We start from the raw sequence: 27,753 nt of genomic DNA, 5'->3' as shown, positions 1-27,753 counted from the left end.
AGTCCATGCAAATGCCTCTGCCAGGTCTTGTTCTGTGGGTATGAGGCTGGGCCTCTCATTCTGACCTCAGAGTGACTTGTGCCCACAATAGTGGCATCAACTGGCTTGCAGGGGCTGCATGGGAAGGCAGCCACCCATCATTCACTGAACACTTGCAGCAGCTAATGGGGGAATTTGGGGGCAGAATACTCTGGGGGCAGCTGTCAAATATGGACAAGCCCAAAGGCTATTTCCCACAAACATCTGTCAAACAGAAAGATATTCTACAGGTGTAGCGTCCTCCTCGCATGTAGATGCCAAGAAGAAAGTGAAACGAAGATGGTCTGTCAACATTTTGCTCCATTTGGCAGTTTGTGTAAGGAGTAGTGAGTTGGTTTCTACTCTCCCCCATCCGTCTGCCTTTTCATTTTCAAAGTAAGCTGGCTTTATTATTGATTTTTATTTTATTTCATTTTTGAAGAAGGAAATTTCTGGCATCTTTCCTCACCTAGGCAAACATTGGTCCGGGGGCAAAGACTGGATTAGTATCAAAACATTTTCTGTCTGACAAAAATATACTTTGTACATCAGATACAGCAAGGGGATTTAGGAAGGGCAGCTAGCCAAGCTGAGCTAAGATTTAGCCACGGACCAGAGTAAGTCGGTGCTGCTTGCTAATCTGAGGTCTCACAGCCGGTTTCCTTCGCTTGCTTCCCTATTTGACCCAAGAGACTCTCTCTTTGGACATGGATGTCACACCAGTCCTTGATGCATGGTTTTTGCCTCCTCCAAGCTGCTGTTGTGCAGATGAACATATTTACCCAACCGAGGTGCATCAGTTGGGGAAGTTCAGTTACCCCCCAAAATCAAAGCAGACTGATTGTAACTGCATACTCCTTGAATATTCTTCTCTTTTCTATTAAGTAATATAAGAACTTTTATTTTATCCTTGTTTGTTGTATAATATACTTGTATGACCAATGTTTGAATAAACCAGCGGTTCTCAATCAGTGGATTGCGACCCATTTGGGGGTCAAATTACCTTCTCAAATGTCTAAGACCATCAGAAAACATACATTTCCATCAGAAAATACAAATAATTTTATGGTTGGGGGTCACCATAACATGAGGAACTGTATTAAAGGGTCGCAATATTAGGAAGGTTGAGGACCACTGGAATAGACCCTTGACTTATACTGCAATTGTCTTGTAAAGATGCTGCAAGATTGCTTTGCATGGCTGGTAAATGTGTTTAGGATTGGTTTAAATCTCTGTTATTTTTTGTGGGTTTTTGGGGCTATGTGGCCATGTTCTAGAAGAGTTTATTCCTGATGTTTCATCAGCATCTGTGGCTGGCATCTTCAAAAAATGCATTCTCTGAAGATGCCAGCCTTAGATGCAGGTGAATTCTCAGGAATAAACTCTTCTAGAACATGGTCACATAGCCCGAAAAAGCCACAAAAAACTATGAATGCCAGCTATGAAAACCTTTGACTTCACATTAAATCTCTATTATTTGGTTAGCAATCCTTTTTAATCCAGTTGGTCCTCTTTTTCTCCTCCCTTGACTGGTAAGAGCACCTGCATGCAGAAGCTTGCAGGTTTGTGTCCTTAGCAGCTCTAAGGAATCTCAGATAGGAAGACTGGGAAAGGATGATACACTTGGGATGCCATGATGGGTTCCATGCTTGCAAAAGACAGAAGATGGGAGGACTGAAGAGGAAAGAATGAAAGACATTCAGGCAAAAAAGAACAGATCACACAAGATAAAGAGGTAACAAGGAGGCTGCCCTAACTACCTCTCTGTATACCCTATAGATACACAGTCCTTAGTTCAGGCAATATTGCTTGACCATAACAAGTTACTTACTGGATGGTTACAGGTTGAACATCCCTGCTCTAAAAATCTGAAATCCAAAATGCTCCAAAATCTGAAATGTTTTGAACGCTGACATGTTGCCCCAAGTTCAGTGGTTCAATGTGCACAAACTTTGTTCCATGCACCAAAGAATTAAAAATATTATACAAAATGACTGCCGGGCTATGTGTTTAAGGTGTTATACAAACCAGAAATGAAAGTTTGTGTTTAGATTTGGGTCCCCTCTCCAAGATATCTCATTACGTATGTACAAATGTTCCAAAATCTGGAAAAACAAAACCCAAAATCAGAAACACTTCTGTCTCCAAGCATTTCAGATAAGGGATAATCAACCTGTATTTGGCAATATCTGACAATATTCCATCTGCCTGTTGAGCAAATTCTTTCTTGCTGTTTTTGATCCAAGCAAATGCTCCGCTTTAACCGACTCTGGTATCTTTCCATTTAAATAAAGAAAAGAAAAATATATTTTCATGAGCCGTCCCATGAGCCCCCTCCCATCCTCCTTTGCTGAGAGCCTTAGCGCATAAAAATCTTTCATGGCGTAAATGGTTCTAAAAGATGTCTCTTACCATGTGAACTCGGTAGAGAATGCTAATCCCCAGAGTCATGAAGGGCTTGGAGAAATCGATCACCTTCTCCCGCTCAGCTGTTATCGTCAGCCCAGCTACTGCCAAATCAGCTTTCTGGGGGGAAAAAAAGAAGAAGAAAAGGGGGGAAAGAGAGAAAAGAACACAAGAGATCAATATGTCTTCCCCAAGTGGGACCTGGAGTGGCAAAGGCAGTGAAGGAACAAGGCATGGCTGGTCTCCGATGGATTCCTTACTGAAGGTCTGGCTTCGCAGTTTAAAATGCTTTATGGTCTTTGTAGCGATGACAAATCTATATATCTGTATGTATATATATAGGATGAGAGAAAGTGACTCTCTCACAGTTGATGTTACAGTCCAGGATCTTGACAGACAGACAGGCTGCATCTACACACTGGAGAATGAATGCCATTTGATACTGCTTTAACTGCCATGGCAAAATGCTGTGGAAATCTGGGATTTGTAATTTGGTGAGGCATTTAACCTTCTCTCTCAGAGCTCTGCTGCCACAACAAACTACAAATCCCAGGATTCCACACGATGGAGCCATGACCATTAACGGGGTGTCAAACTGCACTAATTTTGCAATGTGGCAGCAGCCATGGATAGACAGACAGAAGGAAAGAAAGATAGGCACAGACGCCACCACCCATCACGCTACAGAGTAAAAGCACTGTGATTCCACTTTACCTGCCATGGCTAAATCCTCTGGAAACCTGGGGTTTGTAAGGCACTAGAGCTCTTTGGTTGACAGTTCTCATAGCAATACAAGTCCCAGGACTCAACAGGACGGAGCCTTGGCAGTTCAATTGGAATTACAGTGCTAGTCTGTTTTATTTGTTTTTAAAAACCTTTGTACAGTAAGATTTTTAACTGTAGTTTGTTTTAACTGGTAAGCCACCTTTGGTTCTATGCAAGAGAAAGGCCAGATAGAAATAAATTAAAATCAAATAAAATAAGATAATGGTGTAGCGTCAAAGGGCTGCAGGTTGGATACAATAGAAATTCTATCAAAAGCAGTAATTAGTAGAGGCTTCAATGGGTGACAATTCCCAAATGGCAGTAAGGCCTCCACCTCCAATTCAGAAGGAGACAATTCCACCAGCGCTTGTTTTATTGTTAGGTCCCCCTGCCCTATTGTGTTGGATACTAGCCATAGTAGGAAATCAGGATATAAATCCCAAATTTGGTAAATTTGGTAAGGCACCAGCACTTTCTGGGAGAGAAGGGCTAAAGACCTCGTAAAACTACAAATCACAGGATTCCATAGGATGGAGCTACAGCTCTTATAGTGCAATCAAACCTCACTATTTCTACAGTATAGATGCACCCTGAGATGTACCTTTCCTCAGTATGCCTCCCAATGAAAATGGAAATATTGCACTCGTGATGAGAAACAAAGCAGTATGTATAAATGCCACTCACACCAAGTCGTATGTATACATATATATATTTAAAAGACATTTTTCAGTTTAAGAACTATGTACGTCAGTTATAAATTTTAATTTTAAAACACTATTTTTATTACTCTTCTAACGACACTGAGTTCCTTCCTTCCTATTTAAAAGGAAGAACTAAATAGCACCACACTCTCTCCTCACACATCAGTATTACTTGCAAGGTATGAAGCAGCTGTGCTGCTTCTGAAAACAGCAACAAATTCACAAACTTTCACTTTATATCCTTGGGCGTTATGGGCTTCTGGCTGGAGAAAGACTTGTCAAGACAATAAATGGGGGATTTATCACTTAGGATTCATAACCTAAGCTGTAAACATGGCAAGGCAGGACAGGTATGTTGCAGGTGTGCCTTGCTCTGCTCAATAGCTTGTCCCCGTTGCAAGATTATGTGTGTGTGTTTTGTGTGTACAGATACAGCCAAACCCTACTGAATCAATCATTTTGTGACAAAACCTTACCCCGTTTATAAAAAGACACTCTGCGCGAGACAGCTATAAAAAGCAGGTGGAGTAAAAACAAAAGTGATGGCATATGGGAACATCTCTTTTATTGCCCACCCCAGGAGAGAAAACAGAGGGAAGAAATATGGATAAGAAAGAGGAAAATAGCAATAGATGAGGTTCGCGCATGAGACAAGATGGCAAGGATATGGTACAGTTTGGTCAAAGGGAGCCAGTTCGAGGCATTTTTACAACTGGCACACCTATAGAAATCCTTTATTCAGCTTGAGTTTTAAAAGCCTTAAAGCAAGAATATGGAAGATATGACCCATAGGCCACTGCCTCTGAATGTCCACAATGATACCAGAAATTTGGTCGGGGTGATTTTCAAACCCCAACTCCCAAAATGGCTGTAAAATGTCATAGGATATAGTGGTTCGGCCCACAGGACCTCCCAATTACCTTCCAATAAAAACAAGCCTGCAAAAATATTGCCTCCAAAATGAGATGATAAAATGACAGGAAATCTTATGATTTTTTAGGGACTTTTCTGAACCACACAAATTGAGGATGTGACCTTCCATCTTTAATGCTCACAGAGATGTTTTGACCCCCTGCAGCAATCGTTTCTCATCAGGAGAAGAAAAACTGGGTTCTTTGGCTTATGTGCTCACTGCTAGATGGAGGGTGAAAGTGCGCTTGTGGTTTCTTTGTGTGGGGTCTCAGCGCATGAAGGCTCGCTTCTTTGTTGCCGGAGCTGATGCTTAAAAATAATAGTTGCTTTTATCTGCACGGTCACAGGCAGGTCTGCCTTTTGGAATTCGTATAAGCCTCCTCAATAGACATGAGGTCTAAGCAGGATTTAAATGCGACACCAAGACTTTGTAGCCTTGAGGGGAAGGAAGCCTTTCACAATTTTACGTGGAGGCATTGACATTGTTTTTCCAGCTTAACAATTTCTCAGTTCTGAATGGAGGCTCAATATGTCTTTGTACCTTTTTGATCCACAGTTTCGAGACACAGTTAGGGCTGATGTTCCAGGGAAGAGTTTGGCAGAGGATATACAGAATGATCGCATCTTCTCAAGACCACCCCCACCAAACATTTAATATTCAATTTAATAAGTGGGCAAGATTTGAATCCCAGGAGTTTGATGCAAGAACCACAGGGACAGAGCTGTAGCATGGATGTGCCTTCATTAGCATTAGCATTAGCAATAGCACTTTCTCTAAGCAGTTTACAATGTGTTAGTCAATTGACCCCAACAAGGAAATTGTGAAAGGAGATTGTGGATTAGCTCATGTCATGCCAAGTTGTGGCATTTGCAGAACAATTTTTTAAAATTTTTCTGTGATTCTGCAAAATGATAAAATAAAGAAATGAAATAGAAAAGGAATGAAAAGGGAAACAAAGTAAAAGCAACCTCGGCCTGGGAATAATGAAGGGGAGAGGGGCAGGGAAGGAGAGGAGGAGGAGAATCACTCAAGCAACATGACTGCAGGAATATTAGAACTGCTGTGGAAAGGACCTATTGCACCAGAGGCAGCAGTGGAAAAACAGCTATATTGGAAACCATTGATGGGTTTTTCCCATCAATGAAAAGGTGCGTTCCACCAACAATTGAAATGCAAAGCAGCAACAGGAGAGACACGACATCATGTGATATGTACTGACCAAAAATACCATTATGTTTTTTGTAATTGCCATTTATCACCTCATGTGATAAAGTCCTAAGCAGTATAGCATTATTATCTGCATTCAGAGTTATGCATTAATAGTGCTATGGAATCTTTATATTATTTATTTATTTAGGTATTTATATCCCGCCCTTATATTGAATGGCAACATTGTGCAACTGAACCAAGGCACCATTGAGCAGCTGAACACACAACCAAATGAGCATGTACAATGTATAATGCATGTCTATATGAAACCCACTGGGTGACCTTGGGCAAGTCACACTCTCTCAGCCTCAGGGGAAGGCAATGGCAAACCTCCTCTGAACTAATCTTGCCAAGAAAACCCCATGATAGCTTCACCTTAGGGTCGCCATAAGTCGGAAGCAACGTGAAGGCACACAACACACACACACGCACAGCGAAAATCCATAAGCCATTGTACAACATGCACAATAGCACTTTCATAATCTTAAACTGCATGCTGCTGTTCTCTGTCAGACAAAAATGTTCAACAGCTTCCATACCATCAATCTACATTCTGTGGTTTAATTTGAAGCCTTGGTCACATGCACAGAATAATCTAATGAGCACTGTCTTATGGCAACTTGCTGTGGTATATAGCTGTCAGAACTGATTCTGAAAGGCCATTGATATTAATGTAAATCCTTCTGGGAACAGAAGTGTTTGTCTTACTATCATAAAATGGCTGCCCACAGCAGCTGGAGATCCACCTTATAAATATATATACACAAAGAAAGGAAAGTGCCAAAGGAGAAGATACTGAGAGGGGGCCTCAAAGTCTAGCCTCAGCAGTAGCATCATGATAGCTTAGCTCTAATGCCACCCTTTCTGCTTCTGTTGCAAGCCTGGTGGATTGAAATCTGGGTTTCAAGGGTTTTCTCTGCAATACCAAGCAGCCTACTAATACAGCCAGCACACCTCTAAGGGCCAACGCCTGTCTACCAGGCTCTGTGAAGCCTTAGCCTCAGGGTTGGCATGAGGATACTGCATAAAACCTTATGCCCTCTTGAGTCCTGCCTCATTCTGCACATGCCCTTGAAGGCTTGAACCTCCATTCTTGGTTTGCTGCTTTGTTCTGGGCCACACATGTCTTTTTGACACACTGAGGCCAGATTCCTGTTGTTGCACTGCACAAAAGGTTGCATTTTCCTTCCAGAGTCACTGCTGAGAGAAAGCAGACAGTGAGTCAGCTCCAAGTCTCATGTAGAGGAGGGCAAAGTGCAGCTATGGGTTGTATGCAGCTCCCACGATCATTGCTGGGACCTCCTGCCCTTCCCAGATGTCATTTCTTCCTTTCTTTCCACCCGCTCAAAGGCCTTTTAGGGAGCATGGGGACACATTTGCTATATTTTTGCACCGGGGCCATTTTAGGCCAAGGAGTCCTCTGATCGGTCTCTGGGCTAGGCATGGTGGAGCTGTGCTGCCTCTTCTTTCCCTCCGAGGGCAGATCGATGGTAGCTATAGTCCAAAACATCCGTCAGGCACTAAGTTGCCTATCTCTACTTTATGTAAATGTCTCTAAATTGTGACAGGAGATTATGAAATAGAAAATTTGTCCTGCCCTTGTCCCAACAGATGGGCTGCTTCATAGATTTGTACTTGTCTTTCTAAGCATTATAATTTCTTGCTACAATCTCTCTCTCTCTCTTTTTTTTTAATTAGGAGGGGGAAAACATATGAAGTGGGAAATTTCAAGACAGACAAAGCATATTATAGTAGCACCAATACCTCCAGATGCTTCCCAGGCAGAAGACTGCGTAAATTAGAACAAAATACTCCTTGCATTGGAGGGTCCCCTGACAGACCGCTGTCTGAAATTAAAAGCATGACCCGACTCAGCTGTCATTAAATGTTGATGCTGTCTCCGTTTCAGGATATGTGCTCAAAAGATGCCTGAGTTGCAGCAGCAGGGCTGTTATTAACTAAAGAAGCCGAAGCTGAATTCCATGGTTTGGTAATTAAACATGCTGAAAGTTAAAATGCAAGGACCGTAGTATCCCTCCCGGTGGAGGATCTTGCTAGGTGGCTGATGAAGTTTGTTCAGATGCTAATGCTGATGAATGCCGTTCGATGATAGCTGTATGCAGTGAGGTGAGAGGAGGCCTGCTAAGCAAGAGTAAGGATGCAAGTCTTCACTTATTTCATTGTCGCTAGGATGAATGAATAATTTCAAGTTTCCTCTCCATTGGGTACAGTTATAAGAGCATGGAGTACATTTTGGATGATGTTTTGGCATTTCTTTCTTTCCTTCCTTCCTTCCGTCTTTCTTTCTTTCTTTCTTTCTTTTTCTTCTTTTTGCACAAAAAACATTTTTGAACAAGAAATAGGAAACAGCATTTTCCACTTTTTCTGTACAAAAATGGTGTGAATGTGTGTATGTCCACAAAAGTCCCCCAAAGACACGCGTGCGCGTGCGCACACACATACACACTCACACAAAATCTCATGACAATGGTCTATTCATTTGATGGGGTGTCTCCATGTGTCAATAAATCATTTCTTGTTGAGGACCAGAACAGTTGTGAGTATTATTTACATTCCTAAGCAAAACTTCTCCTGAGTTTAACACCATCCCAGATGTGGCATTGTCTGCCTGCCTTTCCAGCTGTTCAAATAAGTCTTTCCAGGGTAGCCAAAGAAAACCAGTCCTTAAAAAACAGTGGAACAGGAAAGCTGATTCTGAGTCTTGAGCTGATGCAGGAGAACTTTATGTGTGTTTTCCCTCCACAAAGATTCAGGGTAGGTCATAGCCATGCTTGAAGATAATGGAGAAAGGACTAAAGAGAATGATACGATGCCAATTCATCTCTTGGAGAAGACTCACATATGGCTGTGTATCTCATAGCCAATATCAAAGAAGGACAGCTATTTGCTGTACGATTTTGGAGAACATCCTGTGCTAGCGGGCACCTGTGTCTTCAAACAAGAAGCACACCCTTCATCCTTCAAAACTTCACACATGCATAATTAAATTTGTTAAATTCACTGCCACCAGGTATTGTGATGTCTGCTTAAAAGGAAATTAGACAAATCCAGGACACAAAGGAGATCTATCTCTATTAACCATGAAGTTTGCATGGTACCTCCATCTTCTTCAGTGGACTACTGAACAGCGCTCAGTAGAAGAAAGAGAGGGGAAGGACAATTTCATTCAAAGCCATTCAAGGCCAAGTTGTCAGAAGCATTTGGTTAGCCACTGAGAGAAACAGGATACTGAAAGAACACCCAAACAGGATTGCAACAGAAACAATAACAAATACAAATTTTACACTCTTTAAAAAAATCAGTAATGATGAAATTTAAAAAAGCAAAGCAAAGCAAATAAAACCAATTAAAGGTACCACCAGTTGTTAGATTAAGACATATGAGGACAAGTCATCAATAAATAGAATCCTCAGTGCTCATATGCATATCAGCAATGTATATGTGGGAAGACGTACATGAACTGACAGCAGGAGGGAACAACAGCACATGAAAAGTGCTCTGAGTTAAATCTAGATATAGAAAATGGACCCATAAAGGAGTTGTAGTGCGCCCCTTTCATATTCAAAAACAAAGTATGCTAGTGTCCACATAGAGCAGTTACTTCAGGACACAGAGCCCTGCTGATGAATTGTTGTTGTTGTTGTTGTTGATGCTGTTGTTTGTATGCCTTCAAGTCATTTTTGATGTATGGCAACTCTAAAGTAAACCCTATCATGCAGTCACTCAGTGGGTTTTCATGCCCGAGTAGAGAATCAAACTCTTGTCTCCAGAATCACCGTCCAACACTCAAACCACAACACCATGCAGGGTCTTAGGAACTGGAGCTATGGAGCTACAATGCAACACTGGCAAACAGGCAAGAAAAATTTAAAAGCATAGCCATGTTAGTCTGGAAAATCAGTATGCAAAGGGATCTTGTAGCAACTTTGAGTCTAACTGAAAGAAAGAAGCTGGTAGCATGAGCTTTCATAGACTTGAGTTTACTTCCTCAGATGCATGGGGTGGAGAAAGGCAATAGAAATGCAAAACTTTGTGGATACGGAGATGTCACCTCATCTCCATACCCACAAAGTTTTGCAACACTCTTGCCATTCTCACACACAGCCTGCTTATATAGGTCTGTCCTTGGATCCTTCCCTCCATCCCATGCATTTGAGGAAGTAGACTCAAGTCTAGAAAGGGCATGCTACTAGCTTCTTTCTTGCAGTTGAGTCTCAAAGGTGCCACAGGATCCTTTTGCTGGCAAGTATGTGATGGACTCCATAATTAGCGTCAGAGATACTGCATGTTATGAAGGACCACAGCTGAATTTAAGATACCTGCTTTGCAGGTAGAAGGTTGTCAGTTCATTTCCCAGCATCTCCCTCCAAGCAAGGCAGGGAAGGAAGTCATGTCTGAAACCCTAGTGCAGACAAGGTAGGTGAATGGATGGTCCAACTCATGGGGAAGTAGCTTCCTTCTACAGAAAACTAATGAAGAAATCCAGCACCTCTCCAGTTTCTATGGTCACAGCATACAGTATATTTGCAAAGCATATGGGGCAAGAAGGAAGAGCATGTCAAACTTGTGGAGATGCTCTAAAACCCCAAGGCTGGGCTTCAAACTTCAGACATCCCTGCCTGGAGATGAAATATTCTGAAGGTGTTGGCTACACTTCGGAAATAACGTATGCTAATGCCATCTCTGCCAGTCTCCCCTCTGGATTTTGTTTTTGTTCTAAATACAACCAGGGACGTGTAAAACAGAAGCCAATTCATGGGAATCCTAGCTTGCTGAGTTTGGCAGAAAACACTGTAGAGTAATTAAAGTCAGCTCTGTTGGAAAAAGAGATTGCAATGAACCTTTCTGTGTTATCCTGGCAAAGTTTGTTACACAGACTAAACTGATTACTCTGCAGGTTCTTACAGTTCTTGTTTAACAAACAGATGTTCCTGGTGCTTACTTTCTTCCAGGGCCTAGTACACATATTCTTTCTCAGTCTAAATGCAAGTCAAATATTGTGTGCAACATGGTGCCCCAAATCTCAAGCCCGCAGACTACAAGGTTGCCATTAGCTGTAAGTAAGTAAGGCTCTGTTGTTAGGGGCGAGAATGGCATCTATTAACCCAATTGGGTTTTCCCCCCTACACTAGGGCTTCTTGTGCTGTTGAGGCATTGCATTTATGCAGTGAGTCGGATTAAAATTGTAGCTCTGCAATTAATTCTTCTGCAGCAATGGCCATCTTCATGGCTAAGAGCCTTCCATAATGTTGATCCATTCAAGAAGGTTCCCCTGCTGCACTGTTAATTAAAGGTTTCTTCTCCTTCCAAGTTTGCCTTGTTATATTACTTCATGTTCATAACTTCTAGGAAATAATAATTCTGAATTAAACAACATTCCTCCAACAGTATGAGGAATTTTATGCCTTTAAGTATCTTTCTCTTCTCTTTTTCTCATCCTTTGTGAAACAGTTGACCAATTAAAGGACAATTCATCATTAATATCCAGTTTGAGCATGAAACAATGAAATGGAGGAAAGCTGCAAAACAGGAAACCTTTGATTGAAGGCACAGTAGCCTTTCAATACCCTTAAAAACCTGCAGTAATGTTGCAGCTGTTTCTTATGGTTGCAAAGTTACCACAGATTCAGATCTGAGGGGAGAAAGACTTGGGAGGAACTCCAAAAACACTATAGTTCAACCATTTGGCAGTGAAATAATTTAATTCTCTATAGAGTGAACAAAGATGGGAAAGGTATATATTTCACATCTATCCTTCAGGGGATAGCCAGCAAGGTATAGAAGTTTGAGCGCTGGACTATGACTCTAGAGACCAGAGTTCGAATCCCCGCTTAGCCATGGAAACCTATGGGGTGACCCTTGACAAACGCACTCTCTCAGCCTCAGAGGAAGGGAAAAGCAACCCTTCCTTCAACAAATTTTGCCAAGAAAACCCTTGATAGCTTTGCCTTTGGGTTGCTATAAATCTTGAAGGCACGCACCAACACCTATAGTTCAGTAATCAGAAGATCTTACTGCTTTAGCTACACATGAATGTGCATTTTGTAGATGTCAACTTCAAAAAGATGTATGTTTTGAAATATGGACAACTTATATCAAGATATGTGCCTAGCTCATACCCATATCCTATATAATTTGTCTCCCACTTTTCTTTCTTTTCTTTGCAATCATATTTTTAAAAGAATAGAAAAGGGGAGAAATGGCTAGTATGGAAGCAACCACATGAAATCCCTTATGAAACTGGAGTTCCTGCGCTCATCTTTGCAAGTCTTTGCGATTAACCACTAGCCCAGAACAAATGAATTCCATACTAGATAAGAGCCGAGGTTCTGTGCAAAGAACAAAAACTGCATTGCAATCCTACTTGCGTCTCAAAGCAAATTTCTTTGGGTTTTATAAGTGTGATTTGTTGTATTTCATTATAGCCGTCTTTTATGCACATTTTATTATAATTTCCCATGAGGCCATATGCCCGGCCTTGATTTTATACTACATGCTGCCACGGAGTGATTTACTACACTTTATCATATTGCTGTGAGTTTGGCTATCCTGATCTCTGTAAATGAGTGACCAGGGACCTGGCAAATTAATATGAATGCTTCCAGAGGATTGTAGACCATCTATGTAAATGGACAAATTCACCCAAAGAGCTGGTGGTCTGAGATGGTGCTTTGCAAGAGAAAAAGCCAGGTGGTAGGAAGCGAAACAGAAGAAGGAGCTGTGAAGGGCTAGTTTGAGTTTCTGGGACTTAACAAAATAAATCATGTCATAACCCCTCACTATGAGTCCTGAGACAGAGAAGGGCCATATAGCCAATTCTAATATCCGTGGGACTAAAGAGAATCCAACAGCAGCTACCAAAACCACCATGGAGATGCCTGCTTGAGATCACAGCTTCAGTGAAACCTATAGCACCTAAGTGGTCCAACCACCATCACCTCTGAAGTCTCCACATGGGATGCATCTGCACTGCAGAATTAATGCAGTTTGACATACAACTTTGCCTATTTGATGCCTGAAGATTGTGGTCATCCTGACTGGAATGTGAAAGCACTTCTTTTCATTTTCCTGGGGTGAACTTGACAGAGATCCCCAAGTCTCCAGGATGCACATGTCAATTGACAACCAGACTGTCTAACATTACATTAGCTAATAATTTTATCTACAGCAGAGCTGGCTGCAATATTTCACGGAGGACATTTTCTCAGTTGACATCAACCACAGGCCATTTGAAATCAATATCATTTGCAAAAGAATGTCAGCTTTGATAAAAAATGCTCATTATTTTCCAGCAAGGAGTATTGTAAAGGGACATTTTTGCTTTATATAGCTTTTTTTTAGTGAGGAGGGGGAGTCAGTGTGGGGGAGAATAATACAAATGACATTTTAGGGCAAAAAAGTCAATTACAAGTAATAACTTTTGGATTACTTTATTTGTGACAGGTAATTTTTGTAAAAGGTTTATCTGCTCTTTCAATCCATCTATGCTGGATTCCAATCGGCAGGTAATTTTAGATTGCAAGCGGATTACTTCAGATTTTAATCTCCTTGGAACAGGGACCTGGCCTGCATTTGCATCTTCCATGCAGCATTAAATCTAGGTGATGGTGATGATGGTATTTAGTTATATCCCTAGTCGGGGACTCAAGGTGGCTTATAAAACTTAAAACAGATAGCTATTTTTCTTAACCTCATACATAAGTTACACTACAAGATGAATCTCCCTTATCCAAAATGCTGGGACCAGAAATGTTTTAGATTTTGTATTTCCTCCCCCCACCGGATTTTGGAATATTTGCATATACATAATGAGACATCTCGAACCCAAGTCTAAACATGATTTTATTTTCATGTTTTGTATGCATCTTATACACATAACCTGGCTGTAATTGTATGCACAATATTTGCAATAACTGTGTCATGAAAGAAAGTTTGTGTACACTGAACCATCAGAAAGCATCTCAGCCTCCTATGTGGACATTTGGATTTTGGAGTATTTCGGATTTTGGAGTTCCAGATAAGGAATACTCAGCTTGTACTTATAAAATTAAAAGCAGTGAAAAGCAAACCTTTTAAAAGAATCTTTTTTAAAACAACAACAAAATAACAATAAACACAGCACATGAAATGCCCACTCCCCTGAGCCTGTCAAAACAAAAAGGTCTTCACTTACGTAGGAAAGTGTAGCAATGAGGGTCCCATTCTAACCAATCTAACCTTATGATTGCATATCTGCAATCTGATTGCATATTGATTGCATATCTGATGACACTCTCACTTATCACTATTGCTCATTGGGAGAAGTGCAATGGCTATTTCTGCAATTAATGAAATGGTACATTGAAGGCCATGGTCAACAGTTATAGCAATAGCATTTACATTTCTATGGGCCCGAACAGAAAGCTTTGGGTCACTTTGGGCGTCACTTTGGAGATATGCTGTTTAAATGACACATGCATCTTAAGAGGCCAAAAGCTGTGCCAAAGCTGTCCGCCAGTCCTTAGGACTGGAGCATAGCTTTGGCACGGCTTTTGGACTCTTAGGACGCATGCATCATTTGAACAGCATACCGCCAAAGTGACCCGAAGCAGCTTTATTTTGGCCTATCTGTTCAGGCCCTACACCACTTACCCATGAACTCAGCACTCTCTAAGCAGTTTACAAGCTGTAAACCAATTGCCCCCAACAAGCTTGGTATTCATTTTATGACCTATGAAAGGATGGAAGGCTGAGTCAACCTTGGAGCCCCTAGGATCAAAATCACAACCTTGTGGCTGCAGTACTGGCATTTAACTGCTGCACCACCAGGGCTCCCAGTTATGCCATCCAAGAATATGAAACTGCATGTGAAATGGCTGCACTTACAGAACTCTGTTTACACAACCATGAACTGAATACTTCCATTGTGCAATGGACAAAACAGTGCAACCACATGCATAAGTGAACTTGTGCCTCTGGGACAGGATACTGGCCCATGCCTTGTGATAGCAGTTGCTCAGGACCTTAAATAGGTGGATGTTATTTTGTTCATGCCCTCCTTGTGGGTTTTCTATAGATACTTCTGTTTTGGAATAAGGATTTTGAACTAGGCTGGCCACTGGTCTGGTCCAGCATCGGTCTCCTTATATTTAGGTGAGCAATCAGCTTACTGGGGAAAAGTGCAGATAGGAAACAGGCATGTTGTTTCAGGTGACCCTAACTATGCCACCAAAGGCAGCGCGGGTAGGAAAAACTAAGGAGCGCAACACTGGTGCCAGGGTGAATGTGCAAGAAAACCCTCTACAGAAGCAACATAAGTGTGCACACAGCGTCTAAGTTTGGAGGAGCGTTGTATTTAGCCTAGGGCACTGACAGTTTATAAAAATTCATAGGGGTTCTATTTTTTGCTTTACTATGAATTTTAAGCAGATCAGCACACAGATGGTACCCAGGAGGTGGAGGGAAGGGTTCAACATGGCATATGATGAATAGACAAGTAGCAGAACATGCAGCTAGCATACGCAAGAACACCTTGGCTTTGTTGGCAATTCATCATCCATCCCCCTTCACATCCTTGCCTTCTTCCATGTTCTCTTTGTTCTTTGCCACTAGCCTAGATGATGATTCCTCTTGGAGAGGATCCTCTTGGTACCCTACCCTGGCAGTCACAGTTGGACCCATTCTCCAACCGAAGCATCTCCAGATAGGTGACTCTGGTACAACAAGCATTAAATAACTGGGATGCAGTTGAGGGTCATTTTCTAGCAAAGGCAGCAGCTTGCAATCCAGCTAATGAAGTTACATGGCACTTGACAAAGCTAGTTTCTCAAACCCAGTTTTCTCTTTTCTGAAGATGAATAATGGGTGACAGGTAAACTGTGCTTCTTGGGTAGCTGCTTTCTAAAGAATCTCTTCCAAGGCATCCCCAGCTCCTCAGGAATTGGAACAGCAAGGGGCCCTGGCTACTGACAACATCTCCTCACAAGACGATGCGTGAAATAAACATCACTGAGCACAGCCAGAAACTCAGAAGCAAAAGCAACTAATACACATGTACTGGAACGAAACAGAATTTTGTCACACTGTACATTGACTGTCAAGATGATGTGTTTTACTCTGGGGAAAAGAGGGACATTGAGGGAAGGGGAATCACAAGCAAGAATCAATATGCAAAGAGGTATTGGAACAAAGGGGTATTCTAGCATCTCTGAGACTGAGAGAAAGAAATTGGCAGCATAAGCTTCCATAGACTTCAGTCTACTTTCTTGGATGCATGGAGGGAGGTGTCCAGGAACAGACCTTGATAAGCTTGCTACACAAGTAGCCATAGAAATGCCAGGCACACATATTGTAACACTAGCTCACTTTCCAAGCCTCACGAGGTGCTCTTGGCCAGTTCATCACATCTCTTTCTGGTTCCTAGCCAGCATCACACTACATTTCAATAACTCTCACCACCATTTATAGGGTTATCTATTCACCTTGGCTTCAGCCGACATTCTTCCTCCTGTTTTGTCCCCCAGCTAAACTTGTCACCCCATCATAATACCCACTAGTTTTGCATTTCTATGGCTATTCACATAGCCTACTTATAAAATCTGTTCTTGGACACTTCATTCAGCTGAGGAAGCAGATTAATGTACAATATCCCTTTGCATGCTGATCTAGACTAACATGGCTATGTCTCTGAACATTGCTCTCAAGTTAGCCTTGTCATCCCTGAAATCCACACCAGTCAGAACAACAAGAGATATCAACATTTTTGCCATATATTTTGTAAGAATTTAAGAAGAGCTCCTTTTAACCAGGCCAAAGATGCCTTTAGTAGAGCAGGCTGCTTGGCAGTAGTCAGATCATAACTTGGTAAGGTTAATTGATTTATTATCACTCCCCAGATTCCATGACTTGCTTGGCCTGCCCATACTGGCTGAGGACTTTGGAAATTATAGCCTCAAACTCTTGGCCAAACAGCAATGGAGTCACTAGGGTTGGTGTCCTCCAAGTGGGTTAACTCATGCTGTCATCCCTAGGTGTCCCCCTCCACCAGTCTCTGCCATGATGAGGTGGGCTGCTCCTGCCACCTGGTACCCTTTTCTGGATCTGACATGGTTTCTGGGTGAGTGAGACAGGGAGGCGATTCACTTTTCCCACGCAGCCAGTGGACCCTCCAGATCCAAATGGCAGCCCTTTCTGCTGATGGGGGTGATCTACTTTTGCTGTCTTTTCCCCATTCAGTTTGCAGTCCTGCCAAACCTTATATGAGATTCCAGGCAGCAGACATACCTCACTCTCATCAGCAGTCACAGCTGATGGCTGGCAGAAGGGGTTGGCCAGGGGGCAGTGTGGGAGCTACTGCCCAACTGGGTGTTCGCCCTCCTCTAAGAGATGTCATCTGGTGTGGTCCACACTCCCTGCACCCCCCTAATGATACCTCTGCCAAACAGATATCTGCAGGATGTCCACAAGCACAGTTAATTTCAAAGTCATAGGCATGGGTAGGGATCTTCAAGGGTACCTAGCCCAATCCCTGCTGATGGCAATATTCACCACTAGAGCACCCCGATAGGTATCTGTCTGGCTCTTACTCAGAAAGATCTAACAAAGGTGACTCCATGGTCTTCTCCAGGAGTCTGTTCCACTGGTGAATGCTTTGCACCATATCATCAGTAAGTTCTTCCTAAAGTTTAGTCAAAATCCCCTTATCATTTGAACTGTTGATTCAGGTCCTCTCCTAGGAAGGAAAAGAAAGCAAATTTGTATGACAGGCCTTCAGGTATTTGAAGATCCCTATCATATTGCCTCTTAATTTCCTGCTTGCCAAGTAAACATATTCAGCTCCTTCAACCTCTTCTCTCAGAATAGTATCATGCCTCTCGCCATCCTCTGTGGTTCTTCTCTGGAGATGTTCCAGTATCTCAATATTTTATTTAAACAGTAATACTCAGAAAAGGGCATAGTACTTCAGGTGAGATATCATATGTTAGTACTGTATCAATACTCCCATGATGTGGACACTCCACATCTTTTCATGCATCACAGCATTAGATTAGACTTTTCAGCTGCCATATCACACTGCTGATGCATGGTTAGTCCGTGGTTGGTGCCGACATCCTTTTTGCAAGCAATGCTATCAAATTATGTGCAAGCTAGGTTTTATTTGAGCTTCTGATTTTTCTTATCTTGGTCAAATTTCTTTTTGATAGTTTTGGCCCAGCCCGCCACATCTTGTCAAGATTTTGGCTGACCCACATAGTTTGGCATTATGTGCAAATATGGTAAGTATCTCCTTTACACTTTCATCTCAGTTATTTATGAAGATGTTGAAACACTCGCAGTAAGAGAGAAAGCCTGTGGCATCCCATCTGTCACTTCTCTCCTGGCTGATGAGGAATTCATGATGGATACAATCTTTGGATACAATCCATCAACCAGCTAGAGATCTAGTTGCATCTACTAGCACATATTCCCTCCTCTTTGATGAGGAACTCTTGATGCACAGTCTTTGGATGCAATCCATCAACCAGCTACATATCCACAGGTGCATCTCCAAGACCACATTTTACTAGCTTGGAAACAAGAATGTCATCAGGTGACAGCTCTCCTGCTTAAGATCAGAAAAGAAAATAGCTTGGAAAAAAATGTCAACTGAGGCAGGGTGTTGGTGGTGGGAGGTGGATATGGAAAGACTGTCAGCTTTGTTCAGTTTTGGCATCTAAACTATAGGAATCATCCTCTAGTTCCATTTCTAAGGGTATGCCTTTTACATCAGGCTCCAGTTGGCTGGTCTTGGCAATTTCTGATTTTTTAAAAATTAAAATAGTCTCCACAATCCTGAATTCTAACCACTTCTGGCTTTGCAGCTGGGAAGTGTCTCCAGCCCCATTGCTATTATGAAACAATAGAGGAGACCAGGTAGGAAAGGAAATGTGATCAGAGGCAACCAGGCCCAAATGTCTTGTCTCTTTCTTTCTTTCTTTGTTACTTTCTTTTCTTTTTTAAAGCCCAGGCATGAGTGTGATTGATTGGGCTACTTGTGTTTAGAGAGCGTTCCTCTTGGCCAGACCTGAGGGAGTGTTACACTGCAAGAGAATGATCAGCACTTCTGATTAAACCAATAGCTCATTCTACTACAAGTGACAGTGAAAGGGAAGGCGTCTCCTCTACTATATGGAGGGAACACTGTGGGAATTCAGTGCCTTGAAGGGTCATTTGGTCAAATACTGTGGCAGAATATTAAAAAGGAGGAGGTCTTTGCAGCAATTCGTGTTAGGAAATTGCTAGTCCAGTCCTCTACTTTAGACAATTAATTGGTTTCTGCAAGGGTCACAAATGCACCAGCACTTCCACACTGGAACAGCACTTCATAAAGAAAAGGAAGAACTTTGTAAAACAGTGGATTACAAAAGGAGAGAGGCTTTTGAAGGCTCCATTTTCACCCGGAGGATCTTTAAAGCCCCAGGCTTGTATTTGTGATGTGGCAAAGTCCCCCAGATGGTTTGGGAGCATCTATTCTCATTCAAACCTTCCAGACTTTAGCATCTTCTTCCATTGCTCTTCTCTGAGTGCCTCTTTCTTCAGAACGTGGAGGTCAACTGGGAGGAAGGAAAGTTCAGTCCTGGCATCCCAATTAATGAATGCCCTTGCCAGGAATATTCATTTTGCCTCAAACTTAAAATGTGAGATTCCATTATCTCCACTTAGCCTTTGAAAATATTTTACTTGAAGCTCTTATCTGCTCCTTCAACAATTGATCTATTTGGATTTTATTTTAACTATGCAATTATTGCAAAATGCTCCGAAACCTCTGGATGAAGTGTGGTGCATCTTGTTGTTATATGCCTTCAAATCAACTCTGACTTATAGTGATGCTGTCATTGGCTCTACTTGAAAAGATTTCTTCAGAAGACACTTCACCACTGTGTTTCTGTTAGGATGAGAGTGTGTGACTTATTTCCATGGCTGAGTGGGGATTCACACTCTGGTGTCCCTAAGTCCTAGTCCAGAACTCCACATTAGCTCCCAATAGCTTGCTACTGACTAAGGTTAACTAGTGAGTTTCCAAGGCTGAGCAGGGATTTGAACCTAGTGCTAGTCCAGCACTCAAACCACTACACTATGTCTGCATATCTTAAACAAACATTTTTGTGCTCTTTTTGCTTGGAAGGTATTGTTGCTGCCATCGGGTTGTTTTTGACATATGGTTATCCCATGACACCCAAGACACTGAAGTCCTGCCAAGTTCTTGCAAACACAAGAGCTATGGTCTTCCTCTTTTCCCACTGCCTTCCACTTTATGAAGCATTATTTTTCCCCACTTAGTCATGTTGTGTCATGGTATGTCCACAGTACAGCAGCCTCACTTCTGTCATCTTGGTTGCTAGGAAGAGTTCAGGCTTCATTTGCTCTCATTTATTTCTCCTTTTGAAAGTCTATTATATTAACTGAACTCTCTTTAAAAAGTGGTGACAGTTTAAATGCGTTCTCTTCCTGTAAGCTTTCCTCACTACTCATCTTCCACAACAACACACAGAAATCAGAAACACAATGACATAAATAAGCTTGACTTTCCTATTTGGAGATATAATTATGTCCTTGATGATCTTATCTAGTTCTTTCCTAGCTGCCTTTCCAAGTCTTAGGCTACATTTGCACAACAGAAATAATGCAGTTTGATACTGCTTTAGTTGCCATGGCTCAGTGTTATTGAATTGTGGATTTTTAGTTCTGTGAGATGTTCAGCTTTCTCTGTCAGAGAGCTCTGGTGCCACAACATACTACAAATCCCAGGATTCCATAGCATCGAACCATGGCTGTTAAAGCAGCACCAAACTGCATTGTTTCTGCAGTGCAGATGCAGCCCTAGTGTTCATCTGATATTCTGAGAACTGCAATCTCCATTTTGATTTATGACTGAGCCAGGAAGATAGAAAATCTTTAATCTTTAACAATATTTTCACCATCCATTTTAAAGTTGTGTAAAGTTATGTAGTTATGAGGGCATTAAAAATCCTAACATGAATTCTGGATTTTATTTCCCACTGGATTTCTTTTGAATCCTGGAGTCTTGAGGCACAGCACAAGCCAAGGCAGAGCTGCTTGGCCAATAGTTCCTACTATGATGTTCTTGCAATGCTCACCGCAGCACCTTTTTCTGTGCCACTTAATGTTACTTGTCATGGCAAGACAGGACAAAAGGAAGGTGCTCCAATCTAAAGGAACTGTGGACTTGGACACTGTTCACTGAAGCATCCAGCATTTACCCTGAATTCCTGGAGGAGATTTGGAGAAAAGCAGCCAGTTCAAACCTCTGTACTAAAATGGGCAAGAATCTGCCTTTGTACAAATATTGTATGCCACTACAAACTTTGAACTGACAGTTCTACTGAGACCAGGTTAGCCCAAAAGCACAGAGAAGGGGCAAAATAACATATGTACAGGGAACTAAGAGTTCATGTTTTTGTAGATGCTGTTAAAATAATACTAGTCTTACATGAGGAACAAATTGCAATGTCTAAGCACAGCAGGAGGGAAAATGCCCAAGAGTCTCTACCACTGAGAGGTGAAGATGTCTTGCCATTCAACTCCTACAAAAGGGGTATTTGTAAAAGCACAGCCATGGACCCTGTGCAGCCCACCTCCGTATGTAGCTGACCATTCATGCTCTGACTGGTGCTGAGCATGCTTCGATTCTGCTGGCATGCATATACAGAAACTCTGGTGGAAAACCTGATTTCATGCAGAGCAAGCAATTTCTTTCTTTTCTTTTTTTAAATGACTTGGCAAAGGTTTATTTAATAAAACACACAACTCACTTGTGAATGATGAGGTCTTATTCTCCAAGAAACCAAGGCTCAGGTGTTGCTCCTGCAATACTAATAAGCAGCAAAGCTCCAACATTACTGGGAACGTGGCTTTGGATTTGCTGGGTTGTCCTTTCCTACACTGTGGGCAGCTGGGAATCATTGGCAACTTGCTGGGATGTGGGGTTTTCTTCAGGCCACCTCACTTTTGTGCCCCTCATTGGCTCCCTTGTCTAGGTCCAAAGCTAACAATGAAACACTAGAAGGCCCAATGTTATCTTCCACTGGTTGTTGCTGGTTTCTGGGTTTTATAATGTTGGCCCAACCTCTCCATCAGGTTCATAGACAAAAGCTATGAACCTGGCTTTTCTGTAGACATTTGGTTGGCTGTCAATGGAAGGATGCCAAAGAAGACTGTCCATAGCTCACACTTAACATAATTCCTCTAATGATCATAAGCAAAATCCAAAGATATACTTGACTGCAATTTTTTCAGTACACTGGGCTCTCCACATTTGCTGGGGTTAGGGGTGCAGGAAACGAAATGTGGAAAAAATGCAAATTGAAAAAAAACAGCTAAGCCCTGGTCACAAAGAATATAACTACAGTGAATCTTAAAAGAGTGGGCAATTGTATCCTGTTGGTTATCAGAGCCAATAGAAAAATGAACCATCTCTACTTTTCATAATGGCAGGACAATTCAGTGCTCTGTGTGTGACCCTCTGCACTATTGACCTGCAATGAGGAACAGCTAGTTTTATTTGTTCATTTGTCATTGGCCACAATTTCCCAGCAAATCCTGCGAAAGGACACAGGAAGAAGCCACTGATCAGTTGGTCACTTGTCCTTCTACACAAAACCTGCCTAGTGGGTTTAGTTTTTGGAATGTGCTCCTGTTCATTGGATGGGTACTAGGATTGCCAGTTCAGGACCATTTCAGGCCCTGAGATTTTGGGGCCAAAACTGGAGATCTGGGGCAGTCTCTAGGGATGTCAATAAGTATGATATACTAAGCATCAACTACATATGTATATTGAATATAATTGGGATTTTTTAAAAAGCAAGTGTAGCAAATTAGAAACACACTCATACACACAGAGCCTCCTTTCCTCCTTCCCAGTTCCCCTTCCTTTTGTGCTATGTCTTCTAGACTATAGGCCTAAAGCCAAGGAGTGACCCACTGCTGACCTTTGCAAGGGGCTCTGAAAACATGAAGTCGAAGGCTTTCATGGCCAGCACCCATGGCTTTCTGTGGCTTTCCCGGGCTATGTGGCTGCGTTCTGGAAGAATCTATTCCTGACATTTTTTCTGCATCCGTGGCTGGCATATTCAGAGGGTGGCTTCCATGCCACCACCCACTGAAGATGCCAACCATAGATGCAGGTCAAACACCAGAAATAAATTGTTCCAGAACGGGGCCACACAGCCTGGAAAACCTATGGAAAACTATGGCTCTGAAAACCATTTTGACTGTAAAGAGGGTAAAAATGGTCCGTCCATATCCAGCAGAACCCTGGAGAAGTCATTTGGACTACAATTACCAGAGTTCCCCAACAAGAACATCCATTTGCCACACGGACTGGAGGATTCTGGGAATCTGAGTCCAAACTGAAACTGTTTTTTTTTTCTTATAAAGCCAGTAGGGATGGCCAATACGAGAAAACCTCTATGATCATGCTTTGTTTGGGAGTTTCTAGGCTTCCCATGGTCAACAGTTGAGTTCTTCAATGAACTCCCGACATGCTACAGCATGTTGTTGTGTTCTTCCCATTAACCGTTGTATCACACGGTGAATTTGAAATACATAAATTCAATCCTCGGAGCAATTTTGACTGCACGGAAGCATTCCAAGCATAATTGCTGTGGGGTTCAACATTATCCGGCTCCTCTATTTTTCAGGTCAAGATTTACCTTTCTTTCTTCCCCTCATCCCCCCGCTATCACATCTTTATGTAACAGACGATGGGTAAATAATTTGTTGCCATGAAAAGCTAAGGTGAATACACTTATCTCCATAGAAATCCACTGCTACTACTTGACAGCGCTTTCCTCCTAGCTCTTCTTTCTTCCCTGTTTTGTTTGAAGACATCACACATTCCTCTCTTATGACTGTTCCTCCTCACTTCCTTGAAGCAAGGCTGGAAACCTGTTTATCTATATAAAAATCTAAACTGACAGCCCAAGGCAAGAGAAAATATTCCAGCAACGAATAGCAACAACAGAAGGATGAAGTACCAGCTGGCTTTTATAAAAGAGGGCTTCTGTAGAGTCCGGTTCCCTTTCATGTCACCTGGCCGGGGAGCAGGGATAGTCAGCCAACTCTTCTTCTCTCTCCAGCACCATCTCAGTACCACCAGAAGATGCTGCTGCTGTTCCGTTCCTTGAAGTCATTTCAGATGTATGGCAACCCTAAAGTGAACCTATCATGGGGTTTTCATTGAAAGAGTTGTTCAGAGAAGGCTTGCCATTGCCTTCCCATGAGGTTGAGAGCATGTCTCTTGCCCAAGTCACTTAGTGGGTTTCATGGCTAGGCTGCGAATCAAACCCCGATCTCCAGAGTCATAGTCCAACACTCAAACCACCACACAACGCTGTCTGATAAGGACCAGAAAAAAGGTCTACTTAGTCCATTCTCTCGCTGATCCTTGGCTCATCCAGCAGCCTTTGAGAAGCCCACAAAGAGTGGTTAAAAATATTCAGAATCCATCTCATCGTAATACCTTTATTGCGCCAACCAAAAGGCATCAAAGACATCATGCAAGCTTTAAAAATTTTCACAGGTTTCTTCATCAGGCTGAGATGGTAAAACAGCAAATGGCAAATGAAGTGATGATGTTGTGATGGTGTTTTGCAGCATCTTCATTCTGCTTTCGATGCTATGGGAGATGAGTGCAGATGAAGAGTAAGGTACCCACTGTGAGTAGGAACAACGATAATAAAGCAGAGGCCCTTTGGCTCCTTCACTTGAAATTACAAAGCAAACCCTTCAGAGAACTGTATTAGCATCTATCTAGTTTGAAGCTAAGTTGCATCTACACTGCAGAATCCATGCAGTTTGACACCGGTTTAGCTGCTATAGCTCAATGCTGGGATTTGTAGTTTTGTGAGCTATTTAGCCTTATCTAACAGAGAGCTCTGGTGCACAACAAACTACATATCGCAGGAGGGAACCATGACTGTTAAACCACTGTCAAACTGCATTAAGTCTGCAGTGTGGCACCATCCTGAGCCTTTTGGGAAGGTCTCTGTACTCTCAGGGGTTGAAATAACTTTAAGGCAAAATCTCTCAACTGAAGCAAGACCAAGTTGCTTTACTTGGTGTTAGAGATGTGAAACCCTCAGAAAAGAATGCTGATTTTTTGCTTTACGGCCAACATGGCTGCCTCTACTACATTTCTTAAAAGAAACTACATTTCTTAAAACGACTCTCCTCTGCTAATGTTCCTCAGCAGCAAATCTTCATAGAGTTAGGCTGTGAAGATGAAGGTGAACCTGAAAGCACAGCCTTCCTTTTTTCTTCCTGGCAGCTGGTCCACCAGGAAGCAAACCATGACTGCAGAACTAATGATCAGGATTGAACTGTAGCTATGAGAAGACCCAGGTCACAAGGGAGGTGTGCAGAGGAGGCACCTAGATTCCTGGGAAGGTGTTAGAAGTACATACAGGAGTGCAACCCTTACCTTTTAAACATAGATGAAATTAAGGTCTGAATAATAGAATCATAGAGTTGGAAGAGATAAGAGATCACAGTGGCCAACCAGTCCAACCCCATTGGCCATACAGAAAGACACAACCACAGATGGCGATCCAGTTTCTCCTTAGAAAACTCCAAAGAAGGAGACTCCACCACTCTCTGAGGCAGTGAGTTCCACTGTGAAACAGCGCTTACAATCAGGAGGTTCTTCCTAATGTTTTCAGATACAGTTAAAAGGAATTTAACTTCAGCTGTGGCTGTGGCCCACACAATTTCCTTTTCATTTCTTTCTCTAGAGGATCATAGAATCATAGACCACAAGGGCCATCCAGTTCAACCCATTCTGCCAAGTAAGGACACACTGTCAAAGCACTCTTGACAGATGGCCATCCAGGTTTCTGTCAAACTTCCAAAGAAGGAGACTCCACTACCCTCCAAGGCAGCATCTTCCATTGTTGAACAGCTCCGACTATCATGAAGTTCTTCCTAACGTTGAAGTGGGATCTCTTTTCCTGTAGCTTGAATCCATTGTTCTGTGTCCTAGTCTCTGGAGCAGCAGAAAACAAGGTTGCTCCATTCTCAATATGAGATCCCTTCAAATATTTAAACCTGGCTATCACATCACCTCTTAACCTTCTCTTCTCCAGGCTAAACCTACCCAGCTCCCTTAGCCACTCCTCAGAGGTTTCCAGGCCTTTCACCATTTTGCTCACCCTCCTCTGGACACGTTCCAGCTTGTCAGTTTCCCTCTTGAATTGTCCAGAACTGGACACAATATTCCAGGTGCGGTCTGACCAAATCAGAATAGAGTGGTACTATTACTTCCCTCAATCTAGACACACATTCCTATTTATGCTGTCTAGAATCGTATTGGCATTTTTAGTTGCTGCGTCATGTAGATCAGCTTGTGATCTAGTAAGATCCTTAAAGGACATATTAAGGTAATACTATAATTCTTTGCTTTGTCTGCTGGCAGAAGAGAAGTCTTCACATCCTATTGTCAGAAGCACCTGCTATCAGCTTCGGCTGATACGCCAGCTGCAACCCTACCTAGGCCGAGAGGACCTTGAAACAGTGGTACATGCCCTGGTAACTTCTCGGTTGAATTTCTGTAATGCGCTCTACATGGGGCAACCCTTGTACCAAACCTGGAAGCTTCACTGGACGTTCCAGGGCCGACCATATAATGCCGACTCTGTATGATCTCTATTTGCTGCCTGTTCGCTTCCGAGCACAATACAAGGTGTTGGTTATAAACTATAAAGCCCTAAATGGCTTGGTCCCAGGGTACTTGGAGGACCGCCTCTCTCCATATAATCCGCCCCGCACACTCAGGTCATCTGGGAAGAGTTTGTTGAGGATCCCAACAATGAGATATGTGTCAACCTCACAAAGGGCCTTTTCCATCTCGGCCCCTGGGATCTGGAACACCTTTCCTGAGGAACTCCGCACCGCCACCTCCCTGGACCTCTTCAAAAAGAGACTTAAGACCTTCCTGTTTCGGCAAGCCTTTCCCGATGTCCCTTGATATTGGGACTCCCCCCCTATATGTACAACATTATCGAGCGTATCAGCTGGCCTGGTTTTGATGTATGGTTTTAATGTATATTTTTGGAATGTTGTTATAAGTTTTATTTATGTATTGCAATTTTTATCCTGTATTTTGTATTTGCCATTGCAATTTTTACTGTACACCGCTATGATCAACACGGAATAGCGGTCTATAAATAAAACCTATTGTTGTTGTTGTTGTTGTAAAATAGTTCCTATTCTGGTAAGAGCTTAACAAGAGCTACTTATATAGCTCAAGAATCAAGATACATACTCCTCTTTAATAAAGGAGAGAGAAAAAAAAGGAGAGGTGTTTTTGGTTTCTCCTCCATTTCTCTCTGAGAAGTAAAACACTGCCAGCGGGTCATATGATAGTGTTGTTGTTACCATCATTAAACAAGATATACTTTTTTTGGTCTGCCTTTCTATCAATGACATATCAACAGCAGCTAACAAAACCAACCAACAACAATGAAACATATCAAACACATCACAAAATTAGCAATAAACCACAAGCATAAAAAGCAAGTATCCATTTTCATGGTGCAGATGGAAGATTTCACGTTTGAATGCTCCCCTCTTGCAAAATAACTCACTGCACAAAGAAAGCCAGAATGACCGAGGAGGCAAATCTAGAGCCCTTCACTCTAACATGACACTGCCTTTGGTATGAAGTGGAATGAAGAGTTTTAAAAT

At 42.2% G+C, this 27,753-nt stretch overlaps 1 protein-coding gene across 1 annotated transcript in view; it reads right to left on the bottom strand.

Moving 5' to 3' along the window:
* The window catches only part of GRIK4 (glutamate ionotropic receptor kainate type subunit 4), a 434,886-nt gene that overhangs the window by 41,895 nt on the left and 365,238 nt on the right, over positions 1-27,753 (bottom strand). Inside the window, exon 13 of the mRNA XM_042475094.1 lies at positions 2,431-2,544. Within this exon, the coding sequence (XP_042331028.1) occupies positions 2,431-2,544 (114 nt within the window). The remainder of the gene's footprint in view (positions 1-2,430; positions 2,545-27,753) is intronic.

Source organism: Sceloporus undulatus, chromosome 6, assembly GCF_019175285.1.
Source record: "Sceloporus undulatus isolate JIND9_A2432 ecotype Alabama chromosome 6, SceUnd_v1.1, whole genome shotgun sequence".
Lineage (NCBI taxonomy): Eukaryota > Metazoa > Chordata > Lepidosauria > Squamata > Phrynosomatidae > Sceloporus > Sceloporus undulatus.
The sequence above is the reverse complement of the archived record's forward strand: the minus strand, read 5'-3'. Positions and strand labels throughout refer to the sequence as shown.